The sequence below is a fragment of the Melanerpes formicivorus genome, unplaced genomic scaffold (assembly GCF_026170545.1).
Source record: "Melanerpes formicivorus ecotype bairdi unplaced genomic scaffold, bMelFor1.0.p_v2 SCAF_72, whole genome shotgun sequence".
NCBI lineage: Eukaryota > Metazoa > Chordata > Aves > Piciformes > Picidae > Melanerpes > Melanerpes formicivorus.
Genome location: NW_027142424.1, coordinates 1,163,357 through 1,189,054, shown reverse-complemented (window position 1 = coordinate 1,189,054; position 25,698 = coordinate 1,163,357). Strand labels below are relative to the sequence as shown.

At 57.0% G+C, this 25,698-nt stretch overlaps 2 protein-coding genes across 2 annotated transcripts in view; one reads left to right on the top strand and one right to left on the bottom strand.

The window, feature by feature from the left end:
- The window catches only part of SSH1 (slingshot protein phosphatase 1), a 57,495-nt gene extending 46,205 nt beyond the window's left edge, over positions 1–11,290 (bottom strand). The window contains exons 1-2 of the mRNA XM_068163342.1: positions 11,169–11,290; positions 4,711–4,751 (exon numbers count right to left, since the gene is read on the bottom strand). Of these exons, the coding sequence (XP_068019443.1) occupies positions 4,711–4,751; positions 11,169–11,234 (107 nt within the window). The 5' untranslated portion in view covers positions 11,235–11,290. The remainder of the gene's footprint in view (positions 1–4,710; positions 4,752–11,168) is intronic.
- A 1,772-nt stretch (positions 11,291–13,062) lies between these two features.
- DAO (D-amino acid oxidase) lies at positions 13,063–23,850 on the top strand. Its single transcript, XM_068163260.1, has 11 exons — positions 13,063–13,162; positions 14,555–14,821; positions 15,403–15,517; positions 16,722–16,798; positions 17,658–17,723; positions 18,411–18,465; positions 19,328–19,432; positions 19,989–20,071; positions 20,927–21,044; positions 21,513–21,611; positions 22,620–23,850. The coding sequence occupies exons 2-11, from the start codon at positions 14,628–14,630 to the stop codon at positions 22,746–22,748; spliced, it is 1,041 nt and encodes a 346-aa protein (XP_068019361.1). The 5' UTR covers positions 13,063–13,162; positions 14,555–14,627; the 3' UTR covers positions 22,749–23,850.
- Positions 23,851–25,698: the final 1,848 nt, after the last annotated feature.

Genomic DNA, 25,698 nt, shown 5'->3' with positions numbered 1-25,698 from the left:
TGGGACTGTGCTGCCCAGGGAGGTGGTAGAGTCCCCATCCCTGGAGGTGTTCAGGAGGAGACTTGATGGGGTGCTTGGTGCCATGGGTTAGTTGTTTAGGTGGGTTGGACACAATGATCTTGAAAGTCTCTTCCAACCTGGCTTATTCTATTCTAAACCAGGTTGCTAAATCCCTCCCAAATGAAAGATCAAGGTGTCAGTAAATAACCCTGGGTGCATTCAGATAGAATCATGGAATGGTGGGGAGCTGATTTGAGAGGTTAATTTGCTTCTCATTTGCCCCTAACCAACGAGCTCCTTCCTCCCAGGTTAATGCAGGGAGGGGTGAAGTTTTTCCACCAGAAGGTTGAGTCTTTCCAGGAGGTGAGTTTGGATGGGCAGTTGGGGCAGGGTGGGCACAGCCCCTTCCCACTCTGGAGGAGCAGCATCCAGCAGGCACTTGCTGCTCCAGGAGCACAGAATCCCAACAAGGAGGGGGTTGGAAGGGACCTCTGGAGATCAGCCACTCCAACCCCCCTGCCAAGGCAGGGGCACCAAGAGATGGTCACACAGGAACACATCCAGGTGGGCTTGGAATGTCTCCAGAGCAGGAGACCCCACCACCTCTCTGGGCAGCCTGCTCCAGGGCTCCAGCAACCTTACATTGAAGAAGTTCCTCCTCATGTTGGGATGGAACTTCTGATGTTCCACTTTGTGCTTGCTAGCCCTTGCCCTGTCACTGGGCACCACTGGAAAAAGCCTGGTGCCATCCTCCTGCCACCCACCCTTGAAGTATTGATCAGCATTGATCAGATCTCCCCCCCAGGCTGCCCTTCTCCAGCCTAGAAAGCCCCAATTAGAATGGAATACAATCAACAAGGTTGGAAAAGACCTCAAAGATAATCAAGTCCAACCTGTCACCCCAGACCTCAATTCCCTCAGCCTTTCCTCATCAGAGATGTTCCAGTCCCCTCAGCATCCCTGCAGCCTTGTAACCTGTTCCTCCAAGAGAAGCAGCAGACAGCTCACTGACCAGATCCAAGCACACAGTCTCCCATGGGAATCCAGGGATTTGGGGGAATGAAGGACAATAATCTGCTCAGGATATGGCAGTTCTGCCATCAATGTGTAGCAGCACATCCATCCTGTCCAGGTGAACAGTTTGAGCTGGCAGCAAGGTGAGGTCTGCTTCCCACATCCCTTCCTTCTAAGCACCAGGACCTGGGAGGGCTGCAAAGGCAGGCAGTAGGCTGCTGAGCCCAGCCCTCAGGGCACGTGTGACAAAGCACAGCTGTCCCCTCAGCTGCCCAGCAAGGCCAGACCAGGATGGAAAGACCACAAACATCATCACAGCCCGTGCCTGAGGGGCTTCTTTCAAGGAACTCAGCTGGCTGGAGAAGCAGAACTGAGGAGCTCAGCAATGAAGTTGAACAATTCTGCCACCCCATGGGCACTGGGTAAAGTCTCTGTGAAGGGACTGGGAGCAGCTGCCAGCACTAAGGGCACAGGATCTGGGACAGGATCTACCCTGCTCCCCTGAGAGGAGCTTCATTTATCATCTCTGCTGTGTCCACACCTTTCCTTCAGTCCTTTCCCTTCAGCATCTCCCCCCCTGAGCACAGCCAAGGTTCTGCAGAGGAGCCACCCTCTTCTTGAGGTCTATCAAGTGATTTCATGGCCAGATTCTTATCCTGCAAGTCAGACATGCAAGAGCAGCCCCAAGAGACTGAAGGCCAGAGGAAGCTCTTGGGATCTCAGTATCTACAATGAGCACTGAAGCATTTTTCCCAAGGCCAGTAGAAAATCATCAGCCTTGAGGGCCACTTTCACCACATCCAGCCCCACAGCTGCTCTGGCCCAAGATGGGATGCACCCCACAGACCCTCCTTCTCATTCCTCCAGCATCTCAAAGCTAATCTGGTAAGGGTTTGCAGAAAGGCCAGGCAGACCCAAGGTGGCCACAAACCAAACAACCTCCACCTCATCCCTCTGTGCACTGTCAAAGAGCTCATCTGCAGTAAGACTCTGGGGGTCTGCAGGCATGGCTTGGTGTCTCATCAGTCTCTCAAGGAGAAGGACCTGTCACAAGGTCACAGCATTGCTCTGAAGAGGACTGACCTGTGCAGCCTCAAGAGGAGTCCTCCAAGAGCATGCAAGAGCAGTCTGTCCTGCTCCTTGGCGCCTGCTCTGGGTGTGAGGCTCCTGTAGCTGCAGCTTTTCTGCCTCTCTCATGTGGGACAGAGGGGGCTGCTCTTGCCCCTTGGAGTTTGCAGTCCAAAGGATTACAAGGCAGACAGGATGTTCCCTAAGTGGGAGGTGGTGGAGTCACCATCCCTGCAGCTGTTTAGGAAGAGCCTGGATGAGGCACTTGGTGCCATGGTTTAGTTGATCAGATGGTGTTGGGTGATAGGTTGGACTGGATGATCTCGAAGGTCTCTTCCAACCTGGTTAATTCTATTCTATTCTAAAAGGGATAAAGCTCCAGAACCACAGCCCCAACAGCAGCAGCTCCTCTGCTGCTTGGCTAAGTGGTGCAGAAAGCACCAGAATTAAGGATGTGTTGGTCTCCAGGACTTCAGCAGCTCCTGCTGGAGCCCTGAGCTGTACAACAAACCCCCAAGGAAGCTGGGAGCACAACCAGGACCCTGAGGTCTCCTTTAACCAGCACAACAAAGCATTTTCCAGCAAACAAGCTCAGGACAGCTGTTACAGACTGCCAGTGAGTGTCTGCTCACAGGAGACCACACAGCAACCAAACATGCAACATTTCTGACCCTCTGCTTGCCACCAAACTTCTCAGATGGGCTGCAGCAATGACATGCCTCCCCAGGACACAAGTCAGAGAGTCAGACTGCACCAGGTTGGAAGGGACCATCAAAGGTCATCTGCTCCAAATCCCCTGCAGTCAGCAGGGACATCTCCAACTAGAGCAGGTTGCTCAGGGCCACTTCAAGTCTGATCTGGAATGTCTCCAGAGATGGAGCTTCAACCACATTCCATCTGTTCCAGTGTTTCACCACTCTCCTTGTGAAGAGCTTCCTCCTAGTGTCCAACCTGAATCTCCCCTGCTTCCAGTCTCAAACCATTGTCCCTTGCCCTATCCCCACAGACCCTTCTAAGCAGGCCCTCCCCAGCCTTCCTGTAGGTCCTCTTCAGATACTGAAATGCAGCTCTAAGGTCTCCCTGGAGCCTTCTCTTCTCCAGGCTGAACAACTCCAACTCCCTCAGCCTGTCCCCATGGCTAATGGTCTCCAGCCCTCTTGATCATCTGGACCTGCTCCAACAGTTCCAAGTGATCCTTGTGGTGGGGGCCCCAGAGCTGGACACAGCACTGCAGGTGAGGTCTCCCCAAAGCAGGGCAGAGAGGCAGAATCACTCTGCTCTGCTGTGAACTGGCAAAGGCTGATGCTTTCCTGCTCTGTAAAGAAGCAGCTTTGGTTTTCTGCTCTCTGATCTCACTCTCAGGGTGAAGATGGTTAATACTCTAGATGGTTTTGCTGCTTCTCAAACCACAGACTTCCAATCAGCTCCCCTCTGGCCTAGCCTCTGTCCATCAGACTGTGACAGCAAAGCCAATAGGTCTCAAAGCATAGAACAGGTTAGCAAAACCCCAAGCCAAACTCCAAGCAACAGGATGAGCAGCTTTGCTTTTACCTGAGCCCAAGGTAATTAAAGTAGGGGGTAGTGACAAGGAGAAAGACTCAGGCTGCTGCCACACTTCATCTCTCAGGTTCTGGTGCACAGGGTGAGAGGGCAGAAGCTGCCTGCAGCAGCTGGGTTTAGAGAAAGCAAGCCACATGATTCCTCAGAGCCCCATCAGGCCAGGGTCCCACCAAGCCAGCTTTATCAGGCCTGCCTCTGATATCTGCACAACAGTAGCCAAGAAAAGCCTCTCTCTTCTCCAGCAGGATCTCTCAGCCCTTTCCTCCCCCATGCATGAAGAGCAGCTCTACATCACCCAGACATCCAAGGAGTCAAATTCCTGATGGTTTATACCCTGATGGTTTATATTGTGGCCTTCCAGTATCTGAAGGGGGCCCACAGGAAGGCTGGGGAAGGACTTCTCAGGATCTCAGGGAGTGATAGGACTAGGGGGAATGGAATGAAGCTGGAGGTGGGGAGATTCAGGCTGGAGGTGAGGAGGAGGTTCTTCCCCATGAGAGTGGTGAAGCCCTGGAATGGGTTGTCCAGGGAGGTGGTCGGGGCCCTGTCCCTGGAGGTGTTTAAGGCCAGGCTGGATGAGGCTCTGGCCAGCCTGATCTAGTGTGGGGTGTCCCTGCCCATGGCAGGGGGGTTGGAACTAGCTGATCCTTGTGGTCCCTTCCAACCCTGAAGGATACTATGATACCCAGGACTGAGCAGAGCTCTCCCCTCCTCACCCCAGGAGGTGAGGTGTTGCTCCTGACCCAGAGCCCCAACCTCAGCGAGCAGCAGAGCTGAGCCAACACTTCAGGGCTGTGGCCAGCAGCTGAGCAGCATTTTCCCAGCTCCTCCCCAGCAGGAAAAGAAAAACCAACACAGCCCCCCTTTTGGTTTTCCAGCTCATTAAACCCTCTTCTCAAAGCTGAACTGATAAGGGAGAGCATGCCCAGCACTTAGCTCCCTGCAGACCACACAGTCCCCTCCCAGGCAAGCTCAAGGCTGGGGCTGTGTGTGGGAGCAGGGCTCAGAGCTGTGGCAGACAGTTAACAGCAGTGGAAATGATGTTTGGAGCCAAACTGCTCTGCTTACCTCACGTTTAATTTACGTTCTTCATCGCTGCCAACCTCCAGCTGAGGGGAGAAAAGGACAGAGAGGAAAGTTACACCCTGCTTGCACCAACACTGCCAGTCAAAAGCAATCCCCAGGCCTTCTCATACAATCACATGGCTTTTGAAGATCATCCAGTCCAACCCTCTGCCAAAGCAGGATCCCCCAGGGCAGCTCACACAGGAGCACATCCAGGTGGGTCTTGAAAGCCTCCAAAGGAGAAGACTCCACAACCTCTCTGGGCAGCCTGCTCCAGGGCTCCAGCACCCTCACTCCTCATATTGAGGTGCACCTTCCTGTGCTCCAGTTTGTACCCATTATCCCTTGTCCTGTCTCAGTACATCACTGAAAAGAGCCTGGCTCCTTCCTCTTGCCCCCCACCCTTCAGAGCATCTGTAAGCATTAATCAGATCCCCTCTCAGGCTGCTCTTCTCCAGGCTAAACAGCCCCAGGTCTCTCAGCCTTTCCTCAGACAGATGTTCCAGTCCCTTCATCACCCTCAAGGCCTCTGTTGGACTCTCTCTAGCATGTCCCTGTCCCTCTTGAACAGGAGAACCCAGAACTGGACCCAGTACTCCAGATGTGGTCTCACTAGGGCAAAACAGAGGAGGAGGAGAACCTCCCTTGACCTGCTGGCCACATTCTTCTTCATGCATCCCATCCTGGCAGTCACAAGGTTCAGGTGGCTGTTTCCCCCAGGGTTTCTCTTTCCAGTGCCAGGGATAAGTGACACTGCCCAGCCATGGATGCCAGCAGCACCTGGTGCTGGGTGACAAAGGGGCTCAGGGGGGATTTGAAAGCTCTTAGGTCCTAATCCTGCAAGCTGGCCCCGGAGCGCAGGGCGGTTTGAAGATCACCCAGAGGCACACACACACACACACACACATCACTCCCACCCTGCACACACCTGAGAGCAGGACCTGCCCTGCCCCTGCTGGCTGCTAACTAGCAGCTGGCCACTCATTAATGCTGTGAAGCACCCACACATCAAAACTGCCCACCTGGGATGGTCTCAGCATCCAGCCCCCAAAGCCCTGCCTGGCACTGCACACAGAGGTACAACCCTCTCAGAGCTGCCACCTCACCAGTGAGGCCACCTCCACCTATCAGGTCACCTCCACCTGGATGCTGGCAGAAGAATCACAGAAGCACAGAATGGTTGGGGTTGGAAGGGAGCTCTGAACATCAGCAAGTCCAACCTCCTGCCAGAGCAGGGTCACCTGAAGCAGATCATGTAGCAACACATAGAATTGTCAGGGTTGGAAGGGATCATCCAGTTCCAATCCCCTGCCACGGGCAGGGACGCCTCACACTAGAGCAGGCTGCTCAGAGCCACATCCAGAGGGGTTTTGAAAGTCCCCATGTCCTGAAGCAAGGATGATGCCCAGCTGGTTGCCCAGCCATCAAGAAGTCCTATGTCTGCTTCCTGGCTGACAAAACACACTGCTTGGATGGCAGATGTGTGTTCAGCTGGCCACTCTGCCACCAGGCACTGGTGTAAAGGGTAGAGGAGCTGGGGAACCTCCCTTGCCCTGCTGGAGGGCTTCATACACTGGTGGAAAGTCCCCCCCTAGAAGGAAATCTCTCCTGCAAAGCTCTCCCTTCCAGCCAACTCTCTTCAGCTTCTCCATCAGATCTGGACAGACTTCCACATTAAAATAAACCAGCCCAAAGCTGGGGCTAATTGCATCCAAAGTTGACCAAAATAAAAAGCCTCAAAGACAATTTTCTCCCTTTGGCCCTGCAGAAGCAGGGAGAAGATAAAGCTCTGGAGCATCCTCCCAGAGGACAAAGCTGGGGAGATGGTTTGGACATAAGAAGTGAAGTGAGGACCTTAGAGATCACCCTGCAAGAGGAGAGCCTTCAAGCTTCAACACACCAGAGCCTCATGAAGCCTTGAGGGAATGGTGCTCCAAAAGCTTTACTGGAAGATTGCTTCACATCCAGCCAGGTGACATCACCTGGAGCACTGTGCCCAGCTCTGGAGCTCTCACCACAACTGTCAGAATGGCTCCAGACAAGGTCACAAACAGAAGTGCAGCAGCCCTCTGATCATATCAAGACAGGATGAGAGAGTTGGGGTTCTTCAGCCTGGAGAAAAGGCCTCAGGGAGACCCTAGAGCAGCCTTCCAGTGTTTGAAGAGGGCTGCTGGAGAGGGACCTTTAACCAAGATAGGGAGTGAGAAGGATAGGGCTCATGGCTTCAAACTGGAAGAAGCTCAGTTAGGAAGATCTTCCCTATGGGAGTGTTGAGGTTGTGGAACAGGCTGCCCAGAGGAGCTGTGGAGGCTCCAAGCCTGGAAGTGTTCAAAGCCAGGTTGGATGGGGCCTTGAGCAACCTGGTCTAGTAGGAGGTGTCCATGCCCATGGCAGAGGGCTGGAACTAGGTGATCTTTAAGGCCTCTTCTAACCCAAACCATTCTATGGTTCTATGAAGGGCCACCATAAGGGTTCTTTGTTTCCAGGTGGCCTTGTAGGAGTTAAGAACCAGCAAACAGTTGCACATAAAACACTCAGGCTCGAAGCTTTGTGCTTGTGTAGGACCTGGGTTGTTCCTTGCATCCTCAAGTTCAGATTCAGGAGGCTAGAGGACACAGGACCTGCTCTGTTCACAACCTGAGAGAAGCAATGCCAGGAAAGAAAACCCCAACCAAATACAACAGGAGGGGCCAGACAGCAGAAATCTCATCAGCTGGAGGGGGAGAGAGGCAGAAAGCCCATCCCAGAGGACTGCAGCTGATGGCCACGAACATACCACTGCTATTTTTAGTCTGTTTACACTGTGCAGTGGCTGCACAGAGCCAGCCTGGTCAAGGCAGCAGGCAGAGCTTCAGGAACACCCTGAGCCCCTCAAGCAGCAGATCCCCCCCCCAGCTCTGGGAAGGTCTGGCAGGTTTGGAAGGTCACCCTCGTGTTTGTTTGGGTCTGTCACATAGCAACAAGGAGGAGAAAAACTTTCTTTCCCCCCTTTTCTCTTTAAACAAAGATTAAAAGAGTCCTGAGTGTTGTCAGCTGAGGCTCAGCCCCTGAGCCCTGCTGCAGGCTCATCTGCAGGAGCTGCCTGGGCTTTCAAGGTCGACTCTCCCTGCTATTTGGTGTTAAAAAGCTGCAGCAAAGCCAAAACAAGGCAGAAGCAGTCGGGGTGGAAGACAGCAACGAGGTGGGAAGCCCTCCTGGCTGCTGAGGTGACACGATCATGGAATCACAGAACCATGAAGGTTGGAAGAGAACCTCAAGATCATCAAGTCCAGCTGTGAACCCAGCACTGCCAGGGCACCACCAAGCCATGCTCCTCAGCACCACAGCTCTGAAACCCCTCCAGGGATGGGGACTCCACCCCTGCCCTGGGCAGCTGGGCCAGGCTTTGACAACTCTCAAAGGGAACTAATTGTTCCTCATGGCCAACCTAAACCTCCCCTGGGGCAACTTGAGACCATTTCCTCTGGTCTTATCACTTGTTCCTTGAGAGAAGAGACCAACCCCCACCTGGCTCCAGCCTCCTTTCAGGGAGCTGGAGAGAGCCAGAGGGTCTCCCCTCAGCCTCCTTTTCTGCAGGCTGAACCACCCCAGCTCCCTCATCAGCTGCTCCTGAGACTTGTGCTCTAGAGCCTTCAAAGCTGGCCCTTAAATTTGGGGCCCTCCCCTTCAAACAGAGCTTGCTACCTGACTCCATCCTCCTTTCCAAGAGGAACATCTTCACACAGCCACACTTCCCTGACACCCTCTCTCCAACTTCACTTCTGGACAAAATCCCAGCATCAAAGGAACTCCCTCAAGGCTGTCACCTGCCACGCTGAGTGCTTCTGCTTTGGTCTGAGCACCTTCTCCAAGCTGGCAGGTTTTAGGCTGCACCACACACAGGATGCCAGGGGCCTGCAGCTGCTCACCACTGCCATGGATCCCACCACAGCACAGACATCAGCACCAGGGCCAGGCTTCCACCAGCCACAGCCCAGGGACTGTGCTGAGCGTGGCTGAGCTGAAGAACCTAAGAGGGGAAGGGAGATGGCAGTGGAGCTAAGAAGTGCATGGAAGTTTGCAAGCCTCCTCCTAAGGACTTATGGTCCTCTTGTAGGCAGCTGCATCCATATTATGGATTCCTTTGGGCTCAGGAGTTCAGAGAGGCTGCAGCAGAGACCTCACAGTCAACAAGGACATATGGTCATCGTTTCCCAGCCAAAGGACAAGCCTTCTAACCATCATTCACTGGAGCTAAAAGCCCTGATTTCCCCTGCAAGAAGGAACAGGGAGCAAGCTGGCTCTTTCTGGTGGGATCCTTCTTTGACATCAGCTCTGCAAAGATGAATTTGGACAAGGATGGTTGATGGTTTTATGGTGCTTCATCCCAGAAGGAACCACTCAAAACAAAAGGGGAGCTGGCATCCTCCTCTGGGAGCCCCAGGTGCTGGTGGCAGAAGGGCCCTGCCGTGGACAGCATCATGGAACAAGCTGAGAGCAGCATTTTTGAGAGCAAAAGCAGAACTGTATGGTCACCCCCACTTCAATAACCAACACACAGCTCCCACACAGCTGAACACAGGGAAGTGAGAGTCACACTGCTCTCCCTCCTCTTCCATCTGCACCAGTTAAATCCAGTCTAATTCCACTGCCTGCAACAGGGCTACCACTCACTTGCACCCCTGTGGATCAGGAGGCCACCAGGTTCTGTCTAAACCAGAAGCCAACAAAACTCCTTCTGCAAAATCCAACCCCTGCCTCCAAGTTTCTCAGCAGAGCACAACCCAAACACTGAGTCCCTGCAGACTCAGGAGCCCAAATCACACAGCACAGCTCTAGGAGGGCCAGGGGAAGCCCCTCAGGCCCCCCCTGGGAGCCTCACAGCACTGTCCCCCCTCCTGCTTACCCCCCCTCAGCCCAGCTAATCGGGGGAGTCACAGGGACCTGACAGGTGACAAATAGGATTGTTTACCTGGCAGGAGCAGGGACAGAGCGGAGCCAAGGGCAGCCAGCACCAAAGGGAAGAGGTGGGGAGGGGAAGGGGATGCAGAGGAACACCAGGCATGGCTTTGAGAGTCACAAAAGAGATGGGTTGGGGGGGGAGGAAAGTGATACTCAGGGAGGAAGGAAAAGAAACTGGAAGGTGCAGCTGTGTTTGGATGGTGTGGGGGAGCTGTAGTGAGGGAAGATAGAAGCCCAAGGCCAGGCAGAGGCAGGAGAAGGGGCTGGGACACATCCAATGCCTGCCCTGCACATCCCTGGTAGGGCAGGGACGTGGGGAGCAGAGCACTGGGAAGGCAGTGGGGTCTGTGGCATGGAGCAGCAGAGCTGGGAGAGGAGGTGAGGGCAGCAGCATGGTGCAGGCTGTGCTGCAATGAGGAGTGGCCACGGGCAGCATGGCACAGGGACATTGCATGGGGACACGGCACAGGAGTGGGGTGGGATGGGAGCTGGTCTGGTGGCAAGCAACCGACCGGAGCTGCCTCAGGCAAGGGCTGGAACAAGCTCCCCGTGCGGCAGAAGCTGCAGCAGGCATGGGGAAAGGCAGTGCCACTGCAGCACAGGGACAGAGGAGTAATGCAGTGGGACGAGCAGAGCATCCCTGGGGCACCGGGAAGGAGAACGTGGAGCGAAAGGGGCCAGCAGGCTCAGCTTGGTGCCTGGGGATTTCCCTGGCAGGGAAGAGGGGAGTGGGCTGCCCTGGGGTTCAGCTACCCCAAACTAATCCAGGTGTGGGCCAGAGCTGGGCACAGCCATAGGGAAAACAGGGCTGGGAGGAGGGGATGGTCGTCTGGGCAGAGTGGGCACATGGCTGGACGTCCTGGGCCTGACTCAGCTGGCAGCAGCACACGGCTGGGAGCTGAGGAGGAGCAGGGATGGGCTGCAAGGGGAAGGGGATGGGATGGCCAGGGGTGCTGTGAGATGTGGAGCTGCGGACAGGAAGGGCTGTCGTGGGTCAGGGGGCTGCAAAGAGATGGAGCCAGGGGATGGGTTGGGAATATGGGGGAGGTCAGGAGGGAGTGAGGGGATGAAGGCAGAGGGCAAGTGGCTATGATGGGCCAAGGAACCACAAGGCTGGGGACTGTGAGGGGATGGAGCCAAGGCCTGGGATACAGAGGGTCCATGGGGGGCTGCGAAGGGATGAAGGCAGGGGGCGAGAGGCGATGGGACTGAGGACCGCGAGGGGCCCGGGGCTGGGAGACGGCGTGGGGCGAGGAGGGCTGTGAAAAGCCAGGGGCTGGAGGCGGGCGGGGGCATGAAGGCAGGGGGCAAGCAGCCATGGGGCGCCAGGGAACCGCAGAGCGCGGGGGGCTGCAGCACGACGCGGCCCGAGGGAGCTGCCAGCAGCCGGGGCCGCGGCTCCGGGCAGGGCTCCCTGCGAAGCTCCGCGGGGCCTCATCCTGCCCCCTTCCCCGTCCCCGTCCCCCTCCCCGCCAGCGGGGCCTGCTCTGCCCCCGCCCCGCCATCCCGGCCCGGCTCACCTCGCTGGTGCTGGCCGAGGAGGCTGCGCTGGGGGTCGGCGACCGCTGCAGCGTGACCAGCGCCATGGTGGCGGCGGCGGGGCCCGGTTACGGCAGCGGCTGCGGGCACAGGCGGCCGCGGGAAGCAGAGCAGCGGCCGCCGGCTCCGCCCCGCCTGCTGCGCAGCCGTCCCGGCCACGGGGAGGAGCGAGGCGGCGGCGGCGGCGGCCCCGGGGCGGTGCTTCCCCCGGGGACCGCTGGGCAGGGCGAGGCGAGGCGGAGAGCCTGCCCCACCGGCGGTCCGTCCGCGTGGCACGGAGGGGATCCGATCTCCATCGTTCCCACCCCACCCCCCCCAAGCGTCAATAGGGTGTGAGCATCCCCGCCGAAACGGGTTTGGGGTGCAGCAGGTGGGAGCATCCCTCAAAGCGGCCCGAGGAAAGTGCGAGGGGTCAGCGGGGCCAACAGCAGGAGGCAGAGGAGTAATGGGGTAATGGGTGTAAGAGGCTTTGCTGAGGGTATGCGAAGCCGGTAACGATTCAGGAGGTGGGTGGCTGCCTTTCCCCCCGGTCCCTGCCAAGGGGAGCTGTGCCCGAGGGGTGCAAGAGGGGCTTGGGTCACCCCTGCCCCAGGGGTTCCTCCTGGTCGTGTCCCTGGCAGGATGCCACCATGGGGCAGCACATGGGTGACCCTCGTCCTGCAGAGCATCCAAAGCGGGATCCTGATCATCTCTGCCCTGAGGGTGGTGAGAGCCCAGCCCAGGTTGTGCAGAGAAGATGCCCCATTCCTGGGCTGATCCCAGGGCAGGGCTGTTGGGGTTCTGAGCAACCTGTTCCAGCTGAAGATTATCAGAGAATCATAGAATCAATACGGTTGGAAAAGACCTCAGAGATCATCAAGTCCAACCTGTCACCCAACACCTCATGACTACTAAACCATGGCACCAAGTGCCACATCCAATCCCCTCTTGAACACCTCCAGGGATGGGGACTCCACCACCTCCCTGGGCAGCACATCCCAATGGCTAACAACTCTCTCTGGGAAGAACTTTCTCCACACCTCCAGCCTAAACTTCCCCTGGCACAGCTTGAGACTGTGTCCTCTTGTTCTGGTGCTGGCTGCCTGGGAGAAGAGACCAACCCCCACCTGGCTACAACCTCCCTTCAGGGAGTTGCAGACAGCAAGAAGGTCTCCCCTGAGCCTCCTCCTCTCCAGGCTAAGCAACCCCAGCTCCCTCAGCCTCTCCTCACAGGGCTGTGCTCCAGACCCCTCCCCAGCCTCGCTGCCCTTCTCTGCACACCTTCAGGAGTCTCAATATCCTTCTTAAATGGAGGGGCCCAGAACTGGAGTTGGACTAAACGGGCAATAAAGTTCCTTTCCCACAGCCTGTGATTCTATGATGCTATGAAGGATGCTTCAGCCCTGTGACACCCAGAGCCAACCCTCCCACACCGTCGCTGATGACCTCTCAGGGCACAGCACCCTTCCGCCCCGGGCACCATAGCCCTGCCTGTGCCGATCCACTGCCCTCTGTGGGACCCAGTTCCCACTGCCTGTGCTGGGTAGCACTGTGTGGCTGAAACCCTGGGCTCAGCACTCAAAAGACACGTGTGCAACCCAGTTTTCCCAGATCCCACAGGAATCCGGTGCCTGGGGAGTCCCATCCCTGTGTCCCCACGCGCCAGGAGCAGCCAGAACAGCCAGCAGTCACCATGGTGTCCTGCCAGCAATGGCATTGTGCCATGGTCTGTGGTGACCCCGTTTGCTTTGTTTTCCAGAGGAGTGATTCTGTGGCTGGCTGCCAGCAGGACACAGGGTCTGGTACAGGGGACTCCACCTCCTCGGGTCCGGAGCAGAGACTTTGTCCCCCTTGGCTGGGGGGTGGACCGTGATCACGCTGCGCTTGGCACTTAGACCTTGCACTGCTGGGCTGTAAACAAGCTCCCACGGGAGGTTGGCTCTGTTGAAGGCTCTGGAAAGCTGAGCAGCTGCTCCAGGGACCACATATTCTGCAGGTAAGCTGGTGAAAATCCTGCCTTTCTGTTACTTACGGACCAGCGAGGTGGATACCCACCCGGGGGCAGCCCAAGGTGAGTCCTGGTGGCAGCAGGTGGAGGAGGTGGCCACGGTTCTTGCCAGCCATGGCTCATACAACCAAAGCAGATGGGAAGCAGCATGGCTTTCCTGCTGCCCTCAGGGCTTTGCCATCCCAATGACTCATTCCTCCATCCCAGCAAATGTCAGTCCCACCGTGGGCTTCCTTTCCAGCAGAGATGCTGAGCTTCACTTTGCACAAGTGAAAGTATGGGCTGGAATTTACTCATGCTGCCCAGAACCAGTGCTACTGGCAGCTGAGCACCCCAGGATGTGACCCAGCCTGAGGTGTTCCACACCATTGCACCTCCAGGCCCTTCCTCGAATCACTCCTTGGCTGCTCTCTGCCCAGACCACAGAGCTTTCTCCAGGCTACAAGGCAGGAAAGGGGAGAGCCAGGAGACCTCGGGGGGCTGCAGACCCTCTTTGCAAATAGTGGTTCCCCAACTTGGTACTGGGAAGGCTTTGGTGTGGTGGCACAGCCACCTTCATGTGCAGGCAGCCCCAAGGGCAAGAGCAGCATGAGGAGCAATCCTTGAGGAGCCATCCTTGCATATGGCACTTGGCATTGATCCATCGATTCCCACCCCTTTGGTCTCCAGCCTGTGCCAGGGGTGGAGAGAATTAGGAACTCCACAGGGCAGGGCTGGACTGTTGGGCATGGAGCTAGTGGGAGATGGAGTGCATGGGTGATGGGTGAGTGCAACTACTTCTCACCAGCTGCTCCTCCTTGGCACACTGGGAAAGGAGAGGAGGACGCCAGGGGCTGTGCCACTCCACCATGCTCTGCCCTGCTCTGCACAGGGCACAGAGCAGCCACAGCTCATTCTGCCAGGCAGAGGAGCACGGCCATGGGCAGCTGAGCTGCAGCTTTACTGTTTGCCAGAGGTCACACCATGCCAGAGATGCAACCCCAAGCACAAGGGCTGAAGCAATGAAGCACCTGACACCATGCTGAGCCATGCAGTCTCCACCCATGACTGCAGCACGGGTGTTGAAGAGGGCTTGGGCAGCACACAGATACACCAAGAGCAGCTCAGGCCCTTCCCTGCAGCCCAGCTCTGCTCCAGCAGGTTGGATACTGCAAGTGCTGATCATAGCCTAGAATCAGAGCATGGTATGGGTCGGAAGGGGCCTTTAAAATCATGCAGTTCCAACCCCCTGCCATGGGCAGGGACACCAGCCCAGCTCGCTCAAAGCCTCATCCAACCTGGCTTTGAACAATTCCAGGCTTGGAGCCTCCACAACTTCTCTGGGCAAGCTGTGCCAGTGCCTCACCACCCTGACAATGCCAATCTTCCTTGCATGTGAAGCTGTGTCTCCCCGGAGGCCCTGGCTGGCCCCCGCAGTGCCCCTGGACGTTCGTCCCCCGCAGGAGCCGGAGCCATGCGCGTGGCGGTGATCGGGGCCGGGGTGATCGGGCTCTCCACCGCCCTGTGCATCCACCAGCGGTGCCACAGCCTGCTGCCCTCCCTGCAGCTGGAGGTCTATGCAGATTGCTACACACCCAACACCACCAGCGACGGGGCAGCCGGCCTCTGGCAGCCCTACCTGAGCGACCAGGGCAACCTGCAGGAGACGTAAGTGAGGAGAGGGAGGCTGAGGCCATGGGAGTCCAGCCCCTAACCCAGCGCTGCCAGGGCACCACCAAACCATGGCCCTCAGCTCCACAGCCTGGAAACCCCTACAGGGATGGGGACTCCACCACCACTGCCCTGGGCAGCCTGGGACAAACCTCGACAACCCTCAAAGGGAACTAATTGTTCCTCATAGCCAACCTAAACCTCCCCTGGGGCAACTTGAAGCCATTTCCTCTGGTCTTATCACTTATTCCTTGGGTGAAGAGACCAACCCCCACCTGGCTCCAACCTCCTTTCAGGGAGTTGTAGAGAGCCAGAGGGTCTCCCCTCAGCCTCCTTTTCTGCAGGCTGAACAACCCCAGCTCCCTCCCCAGCTGCTCCTCCCCAGCCCTGTTCTCCAGACCCTTCCCCAGCTTCATTGTCCTTGTCTGGACCCTCTCCAGCCCCTCAATGCCCTTCTTGGAGTGAGGGCCCCAAAACTGAACCCAGGATTCGAGGTGTGGCCTCACCCATGCTGGGTACAGGGGGGACAATCCCTGCCCTGGACAATCCTGCTGACCACACTGTTTCTTTCACTGCAGGCTGTGGAACAAGGAGACCTTTGACCACCTCCTGGGGCACCTGGGCTCCCCAGCAGCGAAGGACATGGGACTGTTCCTCATTTCTGGCTACAACCTGTTCACACAGCCAGTGCCGGTGAGGGGCAAGGGACAGCCAGGGCTGGGAAGGGCTCTGGCTCAGGGGCTGCCCAGGGGGTGAGCAGGGTTGTGCTTTTTTCCCCCCCAGAAGATAATCCAAATGCTTCCAGTCCTTCCAAGTTTGTCTTCACAGAATCACAGAAACATTCAGGTTGGAACAGACCCTCAGGAGCACCAAGTCCAACCCAGAGCCCTGCTCTGCAAGGCTCACCCCTAAACCATAGCCCCAAGCACCACATCCAAACCACCTTTCAACACAGCCAGGCTTGGGGACTCCACCACCCCCCTGGGCAGCACATTCCAGTGCCTGACCACTCTTGCTGGGATGAAACTTTTCCTACTGTCCAGTCCAAACCTGCCCAGGGGCAGCTTGAGGCCATTGCCTCTTGTTCCATCACTGCTTAGCTGTGAGAAGAGACCAGCACCAACCTCTCTACAGTGTCCTTTCAGGTAGTTGTAGAGAGCAAGGAGGTCTCTCCTCAGCCTCCTCTTCTCCAAACTAACCATCCCCAGCTCCTTCAGTTGCTCTTCATCAGATTTATTCTCCAGGCCCTTCCCCAGCTTCCTTGCCCTCCTCTGCCCTGGCTCCAGCACCTCTCTTGTGACAATTTGCCTGGGACATGGTGCTTGGCTTTGCAATATTGGCACAAAGTCAGGACTGAGCCCTCTGAGGGTGGGAGCTGGCAGTGCCAAGCCATCCCTGGTGTGTGGGGCCTGTCCTTCTCCACAGCTTCTGGCCCATGATGGGGGGTTGCTTAGCCTGGAGAAGAGGAGGCTCAGGGGAGACCTTCTTGCTGTCTACAGCTACCTGAAGGGAGGTTGTAGCCAGGTGGGGGTTGGTCTCTTCTCCCAGGCAAGCAGCACCAGAACAAGAGGACACAGTCTCAAGCTGTGCCAGGGGAGGTTTAGGCTGGAGATTAGGAAGAAATCCTTCCCAGCAAGAGAGACTGGCCATTGGAATGTGCTGCCCAGGGAGGTGGTGGAGTCACCATCCCTGGAGGTGTTTAGGAAGAGCCTGAATGGGGTGCTTGGTGCCATGGTTTAGTTGATTAGATGGTGCTGGGTGATAGGTTGGACTGGATGATCTCAAAGGTCTTTTCCAACCTGGTTAATTCTATTCTATTCATTCTATTCTATTCTATTCTACTCTACTCTACTCTACTCTACCCAGGTTCATTAATGAGCTCAGATCTTTTTCCCAGGACCCATCTTGGAAGAACATTGTCCTGGGATTCAGGAACTTGACACCAAAAGAGCTTGAGCTCTTCCCTGGTTACAGGTATGCTGCACTCTGCTTTCTGGAGAGTCAGTGATATGTTTTCCTCCAGGCAGGATGGGTATTGCTGGGTGGTCCCAGACAGATGGTCCCTGCTGAGGGGCAGTGAGGGTGAGAAAGTGGGTGCAGAAGTGGCCTTGTTTTGTTACAGCCACCTGGCTTCCTTAAATGAAGGAGGAATCATCTCAAACAAGCCAAAAAAGCAGCAGCCCAGGGTATCTGAGGAGCCTAGAGCACAGGTCTGGGGAGGGAGAGCTGAGGGAGCTGGGGTTCTTCAGCCTGGAGGAAGGGAAACTAAAAGGAGACCTTCTGGCTCTCTACAACTCCCTGAAAGGAGACTGGAGCCAGGTGGGGGTTGGACTCTTTGTGCAAGAAACAAGTGATAGGACAAGAGGAAATGGCTTCAAGTTGCCCCAGGGGAAGTTTAGGTTGGCCATGAGGAACAATTTGTTCCCCTTGAGGGTTGTCAAGGCCTGGCCCAGGCAGTGGTGGAGTCCCCATCCCTGTCGGGGTTTCCAAGCTGTGGAGCTGAGGGCCATGGCTTAGTGGTGCCCTGGCAGGGCTGGGTTCATGGTTAGACTCCGTGATCTTAAAGTCTCTTCCAACCACAATGATTCTGTGATTGGAGACCATCCCAGCCCCTCTCTCACTTCACCAGACATTGTCCAGCTGGGGGGAGGAGACCAGCAGAAGATGCTTTATGTTGTAAACAGGGTGGTGGGGGGGGAAATCCATGCAGTTGTGCAAGGGGGAACTGGGGTCTTGGAGCTGCAGTGGCCTTTGGAAGCTCCAGGGGAGGAGGAGGCTCCTTGTGTGAAGCTGCTGCAGGTCCTTATGGCTTTTTCTCCTCCTCTGGTTTCAGCTATGGATGGTTCAACACAGCCTTGATGCTGGAGGGCAGGAGCTATCTGCCATGGCTCACCAACAAGTGAGTGTGGAAGCTGCCATGAGGCTGGGGCTGTGCTGGGGCAGGAGGGCTGCTGCTCCCTCTGACTTCTGTGGCCAGCAGGACATGGGAGGCAGGTGTGGATTTGCATCCTGGACCCTTCTCCCCTGCCAGCCTGGTGGCTGAGATTAGGCAGCACTGACTGATTTTGGGCAGCCCAGCCCAGGTCCTCCTGCTTGGAAACACAACAGCCAAGGATGAGCTGAAGGAGAAGGGGAGGCAGGGATGCATCCCTGGCACACAGGGAGAAGGCTCTGGAATTCCAGCACACTGCCCCAGTGGGATAGCAACCTCCCTGCTGGGAGGCCCCTCGAAACCAGCTCCATTTTGCAGGATAAAAGCTAAAGCAGGGGGCTGCTGAGAGCTGAGCACTTGGTGCCTTTTAGCTGGGGGAAGCATTTGGGGCTTGCTTTTGTTCTTAGCACTTCCAACATGGAGTGGGAAGCAGAAGACCTGGGATCTGCTGCAGGACTGATGGCTGTCAGTAGCTCTGGGTCATTAGGGATGGGAGTTAATGAGTGGAGAGCAGGAGGAAGCCCTGGGAAGAGCAGGGCTGTTTATCAGGAGGAGCAGCAAGCCACACCTGCTCTGGGGCTCCATTACAGGCACTGATTTCAGAGGTTAATTTGCTTCTCATTTGCCCCTAACCAACGAGCTCCTTCCTCCCAGGTTAATGCAGGGAGGGGTGAAGTTTTTCCACCAGAAGGTTGAGTCTTTCCAGGAGGTGAGTTTGGATGGGGAGTTGGGGCAGGGTGGGCACAGCCCCTTCCCACTCTGGAGGAGCAGCATCCAGCAGGCACTTGCTGCTCCAGGAGCACAGAATCCCAACAAGGAGGGGGTTGGAAGGGACCTCTGGAGATCAGCCACTCCAACCTCCCTGCCAAGGCAGGGGCACCAAGAGATGGTCACACAGGAACATGTCAAGGTGGGCTTGGAATGTCTCCAGAGCAGGAGACTCCACCACCTCTCTGGGCAGCCTGCTTCAGGGCTCCAGCACCCTTACATTGAAGAAGTTCCTCCTCATGTTGGGATGGAACTTCTGATGTTCCACTTTGTGCCTGTTACTCCTTGTCCTCCCACTGGGCACCCCCAGCAGCTTGCCCAGGATCACAGTGTCCAGCTGGGTTTGGAATCTCTCCAGAGGAGACTCCACAACCTCTCTGGGCAGCCTGCTCCAGGCCTCCAGCACCTTCACAGCAAATTTTCTCCTCCTGTTCAGATGGAACCTCCTGGGTTCCAGTTTGTGTCTGATGCCCCTTGTCCTGTCCCAAGTACCACTGACAAGAGTCTGGCCCCATCTTCTTGCCCCCCACAGGTCCTTTAGCTCTTGCTGAGCATTGAGCAGATCCCCTCTGGGGCTGCTCTTCCCCAGGTTCAACAGCCCCAGGTCCCTCAGCCTTTCCCCCTGACAGAGATGCTCCAGGCCCCTCAGCATCTTCATGGCCTCCCTTGGGTCTGTCTCTGCTGGAGTACTCCCTAGCAGGCTGTTGGAGCAGGTCCTTGGCTTGGCTCTGGTTCAGGGGCTTCATGCCCCCCTGGGCACGTTGCTGTGTGTGCTGCTCACCCCCATGTCTGTCCCTCATTAGATGTTTGCCCAGGGGGTGGATGTGGTGATCAACTGCACTGGGATGCGTGCTGGGCAGCTGCAGCCTGACCCAGAGCTCCAGCCTGGCCGTGGACAGATCATAAAGGTGAGGTGGGTGCAGGGCTTGTGACCTCCCTCTGCCTTCTGGAGGAGCCATTCATTAGCCACCTCCTGGGAGAGGCCCTCTGGGCAAATCAAGGGCTTGTGAGCTGGATCCACACTGGGATCAGGTCCTTACTCCCAGGAAATAGTGCTCCTGGGAAACCCTTGTGTGGGACCAGAGCAGAGAACCTGGATCTGCTTCCTGGCTCAGCCATGGGGAGGCTCCAGGTCTCCAGCCCATTTCTTGGTTGAGGGAAGGAAAGAGGAGGCCAGGGCCACAATGCTGACAGCAAAAGGACATCACATCCTTGGGAGAGGAGGAGGAGGGTTTGGGGAGGCAGATTCATGCCAGGTAGGAGCTGCTCTGGTTGCCTTTCTGCCCTCACCTCTCCATCTTCCCATGGTGGCACCAGAGGGAAGGCAGCCCCCTGGTGCACCTAGAGCCTGAGCAGCAGGCAGGGCACCATGTGCAGACCCCACTCACCAAGCTGCTCCTGTCCCTCCCCAGCTGGGGACACTGCCCTCCAGCTCTGCCTCACCCTCCCCCCTTCATCTCCCAGGTCCTGGCCCCGTGGGTGAAGCATTTCATCATCACTCACAGCACACAGAGTGGCATCTACAACTCACCATACATCATTCCAGGGTAGGTGACAGTGGCTGGCACAGGGTCTGGTGGGGCTCTGCTCTTGGTGCTCCTCAAGCATCAGCTCAGACAGGATTCCTGCTGCCATCTGCCCTGGTGCAGCAGCTCAGCCCTGGGTTAGTACCAAGCCTCCTGCACACCCTGGCATGCAACCCTTTGGTCTCTGTGCTTCTCAGGGAACAGGTGAGGGTTGGGGTTGGGTTTTTTTTTGCCCAGGACATGAGGAACAATTAGTTCCCCTTGAGGGTTGTCAAGGCCTGGCCCAAGCTGCCCAGGGCAGTGGTGGAGTCCCCATCCCTGGAGGGGTTTCAGAGCTGTGGTGCTGAGGGCCATGGTTTAGTGGCAACCTGGCAGTGCTGGGTTCACAGCTGGACTCCAGATGATCTCAAAGGCCTTTCCTACCCAGTGGTTCTGTGATTCTATGACTTAAGAGGCTCCAGCAGGAACAACCACCCCCAGCTCCCCCCAGCCTTAGCTTGTCTCATCCTCTGTCAATCCACAGGAGCTTGGGGCAGCAGCAGCAATCTGTTCCTTCCTGTTTCCCACTGCAGACATCTTGTTTCTTCCAGTTCTTTCCCAGGCAGGCAGGAGCAGACCTGCTTGATGGAAGGTGACCTTAGCTGTGGGGTTTGCCCAGACAAAGAACCTTTCCATGCTGAGGGTGTGCAGTGAAGGAGCTGCTGCTGAGCAGAGGTGCAGGCACTGCTCGTGGTGTGGGAGCTTCTCCAGCAGGGAGGTGTGACAGGCTCAGGATGCAGCAGGATCATCACACATGTGGAGTCCTTCCAGAGGTGGCCCAGCAAGGCACAGCTGGGGACACTCACCACCACTTACCTCCTTTGGCTTCTGGTGCAGGAGTGAGTTCACAGTCTTGGGAGGGATCAATCAGCGTGGCAACTGGAGTGAAGAGAACAGTGCCCAGGATCACAAAACCATCTGGGAGAGCTGCTGCAGGCTGCTGCCTGCTCTCCAGGTGGGTGACCCCAACCCAAGCCCCACCCCTGAGAGGTGGAGAGGGAGGGACAGGCATGGAGAGCCCAGGTGCTTGGGCAGAGCTGAGGCCATAGGGCCAGGCACTGAGGACAAATCACAACATCTGCATCTTTCACACAACCCCAGCGTGGGGAGGGGGGGAAGGGACCTCTGCAGATCATCCAGTCCAACCCCCCTGCTCAAGCAGGGGCACCCACAGCAGCTTGCCCAGGAGCACAATGCCCTGGAGGGTTTGGAAGCTCTGCAGAGGAGGAGACTCCACAACCTCTCTGGGCAGCCTGCTGCAGTGCCCTGGCACCCTGAAACTCTCTTGCAGCCTCCTGGGAGGGGGCGGCAGCAGCAGGGCTGGGGCAGCTTCTCTCTCCACCAGCCCTCACCTCATGGGTCCCTTGGGGCTGGGATGTTTTGGAGCAGCACCCTGCCAGTGCTGATCTGCTTCTCCTTTCAGGAAGCAAAGGTGGTGCAGGAGTGGAGTGGCTTGAGACCGACACGGCCCCGGGTCCGCCTGGAGCGGCAGACCTTCAGCCACGGGCACCTCCAGGCAGAGGTACCAGCAGACTGAGCTGCCAGCTCCTCTGCCCCAAGCCTGGGCAGTTCATGGGCTCCTTGTGACCCTACACATGGCCTTCTTGAACCTGATCCCATTGACCCAGCCTGCCCAGATCGTTCTGTAGGGCCTCCCTACCCCCCAGAAGCTCACTGCTCCCACCCACGCTGGGTGTCCAGTGTCACATTTCCCCTGGGCAGGGAGGGTTTAATTCCTCTTGCACTGCTAAGGATCATGTCAGAGAAAGGAGAGCAGGACTGGCACCAGTTCCAGTGTGCCACCTGCTCTTGGACCCTCAGCACAGCACCTTTTCAGGTAGGATAGAACAGAACAGAATTAACCAGGTTGGGAAAGACCTTTGAGATCATCCAGTCCAACCTATCACCCAACACCATCTAATCAACTCAACCATGGCACCAAGTGCCTCATCCAGGCTCTTCCTAAACACCTCCAGGGATGGGGACTCCACCACCTCCCTGGGCAGCACATTCCAATGGCCAATCTCTCTTGCTGGGAAGAATTTCTTCCTAACATCCAGCCTGAACCTCCCCTGGCACAGCTTGAGACTGTGTCCTCTTGTTCTGGTGCTGCTTGCCTGGCAGAAGAGACCAACCCCCACCTGGCTACAACCTCCCTTCAGGGAGTTGGAGAGAGCAAGAAGGTCTTCCCTGAGCCTCCTCTTCTCCAGGCTAAGCAACCCCAGCTCTCTCAGCCTCTCCTCACAGGGCTGTGCTCCAAACCCCTCCCCAGATTTGTTGCCCTTCTCTGGACACCTTCCAGCACCTCAACATCTTTCCTAAACTGAGGAGCCCAGAACTGGACACAGGACTCAAGGTGTGGCCTAAGCAGTGCTGAGCACAGGGCACAATGACCTCCCTGCTCCTGCTGGCCACACTGTTCCTGCTGCAGGCCAGGATGCCATTGGCCTTCTTGGCCACCTGGGCACCCTGCTGGCTCATGTTCAGCCTACTATTGACATCAACCCTAATCCCTTCTCTTCCCCCACAGGTGATCCACAACTATGGGCATGGAGGGTTTGGGATCACCATCCACTGGGGCTGTGCCATGGCAGCAGCCAGGCTCTTTGAGAGCATCCTGCAAGAGAAGCTGGCCAGGCCACACCAGTCCCACCTGTGAGCTGCCTGCCCAGCTGGCACCATGGGGACAGCAGCAGCTCAGAAACCCCAGCAGAAAGATGGGAAGAGCACAGTGCCACACCTGGGCCCTCCAACCTCCCACCAGCTCCTGCACCACTTCACAGCCCTGCTGCAGTGGCTCCACAGGAGGCCAAACGGAGGATCAGAGGGCTGCAGCACCTCTGCTGAGTGCACAGGTTGGGAGGGTTGGGGTTAGTTCAGCCTTGTGGAGGCTCCAGGGAGACCTCAGAGCAGCATTTCAGGGGGCTACAGGATGGCTGGGGAGGGACTGCTTAGAAGGGCCTGTGGGGATGGGACAAGGGGCAGTGGCTTGAAACTGAAGCAGAGGAGGTTTAGGTTGGACATTGGGAGGAAGCTCTTCACAAGGAGAGTGGTGAAACTCTGGAGCAGTTTGCCCAGGGATGTGGTGGAGGCTCCAGCCCTGGAGACATTCAAGATCAGACTTGAAGTGGCCCTGGGCAGCCTTGATCAAGTTGGAGGTGTCCCTGCTGACTGCAGGGGGCTTGGAGAATCACCAAGGCTGGAAGAGGCCTCAAAGCTCACCAAGTCCAACCTGGCACCCAGCACCTCATGACTACTAAACCATGGCACCAAGTGCCACATCCAATCCCCTCCTGAACACCTCCAGGGATGGGGACTCCACCACCTCCCTGGGCAGCCCTTCGAGGTCCCTTCCAACCCAAAGCCATCTGTGGCTCTGTGATTTGTGTCTTGTCTTGGGGTCACTGCCTGTCCTGTGGCTGCCAGATGGATGCTGCCTCTCCACCTTCACCTTGCACAGCCTCCCTGAAGGAAGTGCTTGAAAATAAGTCATTGTGCCCTGTGCTCAGCACTGCTCAGGCCACACCTGGAGTCCTGTGTCCAGTTCTGGGCCACTCAGTTCAGGAAAGATGCTGAGCTGCTGGAAGGTGTCCAGAGAAGGGCAACAAAGCTGGGGAGGGGTCTGGAGCACAGCCCTGTGAGGAGAGGCTGAGGGAGCTGGGGTTGCTTAGCCTGGAGAAGAGGAGGCTCAGGGGAGACCTTCTTGCTCTCTCCAGCTCCCTGGAGGGAGGTTGTAGCCAGGTGGGGGTTGGTCTCTTCTCCCAGGCACCCAGCACCAGAACAAGAGGACACAGTCTCAAGCTGTGCCAGGGGAGGTTCAGGCTGGATGTTAGGAAGAAATTCTTCCCAGCAAGAGAGATTGGCCATTGGGATGTGCTGCCCAGGGAGGTGGTGGAGTCCCCATCCCTGGAGGTGTTTAGGAAGAGCCTGGATGTAGCACTTGGTGCCATGGTTTAGTTGTCATGAGGTGCTGGGTGATAGGTTGGACTTGAGGGTCTTTTCCAACCTGGTTAATTCTTATCCTATCCTATCCTATCCTATCCTATCCTATCCTATCCTATCCTATCCTGCCTGATCATCTGTGGCAAAGTGCACTTGTGGCTGAGGGATCAGCCTGCAAAGGGCAGGCAGGGTTCAGCTGGAATCTGGACAGTCCTGCACTTCATCTGTGCCTCAGGGCAGGATCTGAAACCGAGCCGGTGCCACCTGAGGTCTTCCCTGCCTGCTCCCACACCCAGCAGTCTAATTAGATTTGCAAGCCCCCCCCCCAGCCAGGGAGGCCAAAGCTCCTTAGTAGGAAGCAGCTCTGCAGCTCCCAGGGAAGCTCTGGAAGCTTCAGTTCCAACAGCTTCTCTTCCCTGTCCTGCCAGGAGCGAGCAGGGCTCCACAGCACCTGCTTAGTGTATCTGGCCCCAGGCAGCTGCCTAAAATGGGCTTCCCAAAGGATGTTTTTAGCAACAAAAGCAACATGGCCCAGCCCTGTGTGTTTGCCAGGCTCTATATATAGCAGGCAGCATACACCAAATAGCTCTTCTCAGCCCTAAAACTCCCCTGGGCCTGTCTCTTTCTCATGTCCTCCAGCCCCCAGGTCTGGCTGGAGCAGCAGCCAGGTTGTGACCCTCCCTAAGGACTGTTCCCAAGGAAGGCAGGGCTTTTTTTGGGGTGCTGAGGGGTGCTTTGGGGCATCCAGTCAACTGTTCTGAGATAGAGTTTGGTGGATTTTCCCATGCCATGTGTCCTTCCTGCCCTCAAACCCATCCCAGCCAGGGTCCTGAGTCACAGAAGGGAAGGGGTTTGGAAGGGTCCTCTGCAGATTGACTCCAACCCCCCCTGCCAGAGCAGGAGCACCTGAAGCAGGCCCCACAGAAGCATGTCCAGGTGGGCCTTGAAAGTCTCAAGAGATGGAGACTCCACCACCTCCCTGGGCAGCCTGCTGCACTGCTCTGCCACCCTCAAAGCAAAGTTCCTTCCCATGGGGAATGGTTGGAGAGCCCCCAGCCCAAGGGCAGGGGTTGTCCTCAGCCCAGCAGACACTGCCTGGCTCCCTGTCCTCCACAGCTGAGCCAACTGTGTCTTACTCATCTGTGCTGCAGCTTCTCCCTCCCTCTGACTCCATGGGCCAGGAATAGCTCCTGCAGCTGGGGTGGTGATGCAGCAGGCAGCTGACCCAGCAAAGGGGAGAGGCTGGGGTGCTGCTGCTGCTGAGCTCTTTGCCTCCTGAGCACCTGGATTCAAAGCAGCCCCGTGGGAAGTGTACACTTCCTGGCCTCAGCCTGGCACCAGAGCCACTGCCTGGCCATGGACCCATCTCCTGGCACACTGCTCCACTTCCACCCAGGCAAAGGGAAGCTGCTCTGTGGGAGGTGCTGAGCACAGTGCTGCTGGAAGGTGGCCTCTGCACAGGGCATCTGCTGGCCTGTGGGCACACAGGAGCCTGGGCTGACTTTCAGCAGTGCTGTGGAGGTTACTGTGGCAGCACAGCCCTGGCAGACCTTCCAGTGACCTCATTTTCCACTGCATGCTGTGTGAGTCTTGTGTTCTCCTTCCTGAGCAGACAGAAGGCCTTGCTGGGTGCATCTGCCAAGACTCTGCCCCCTGCCCGCAGCAGA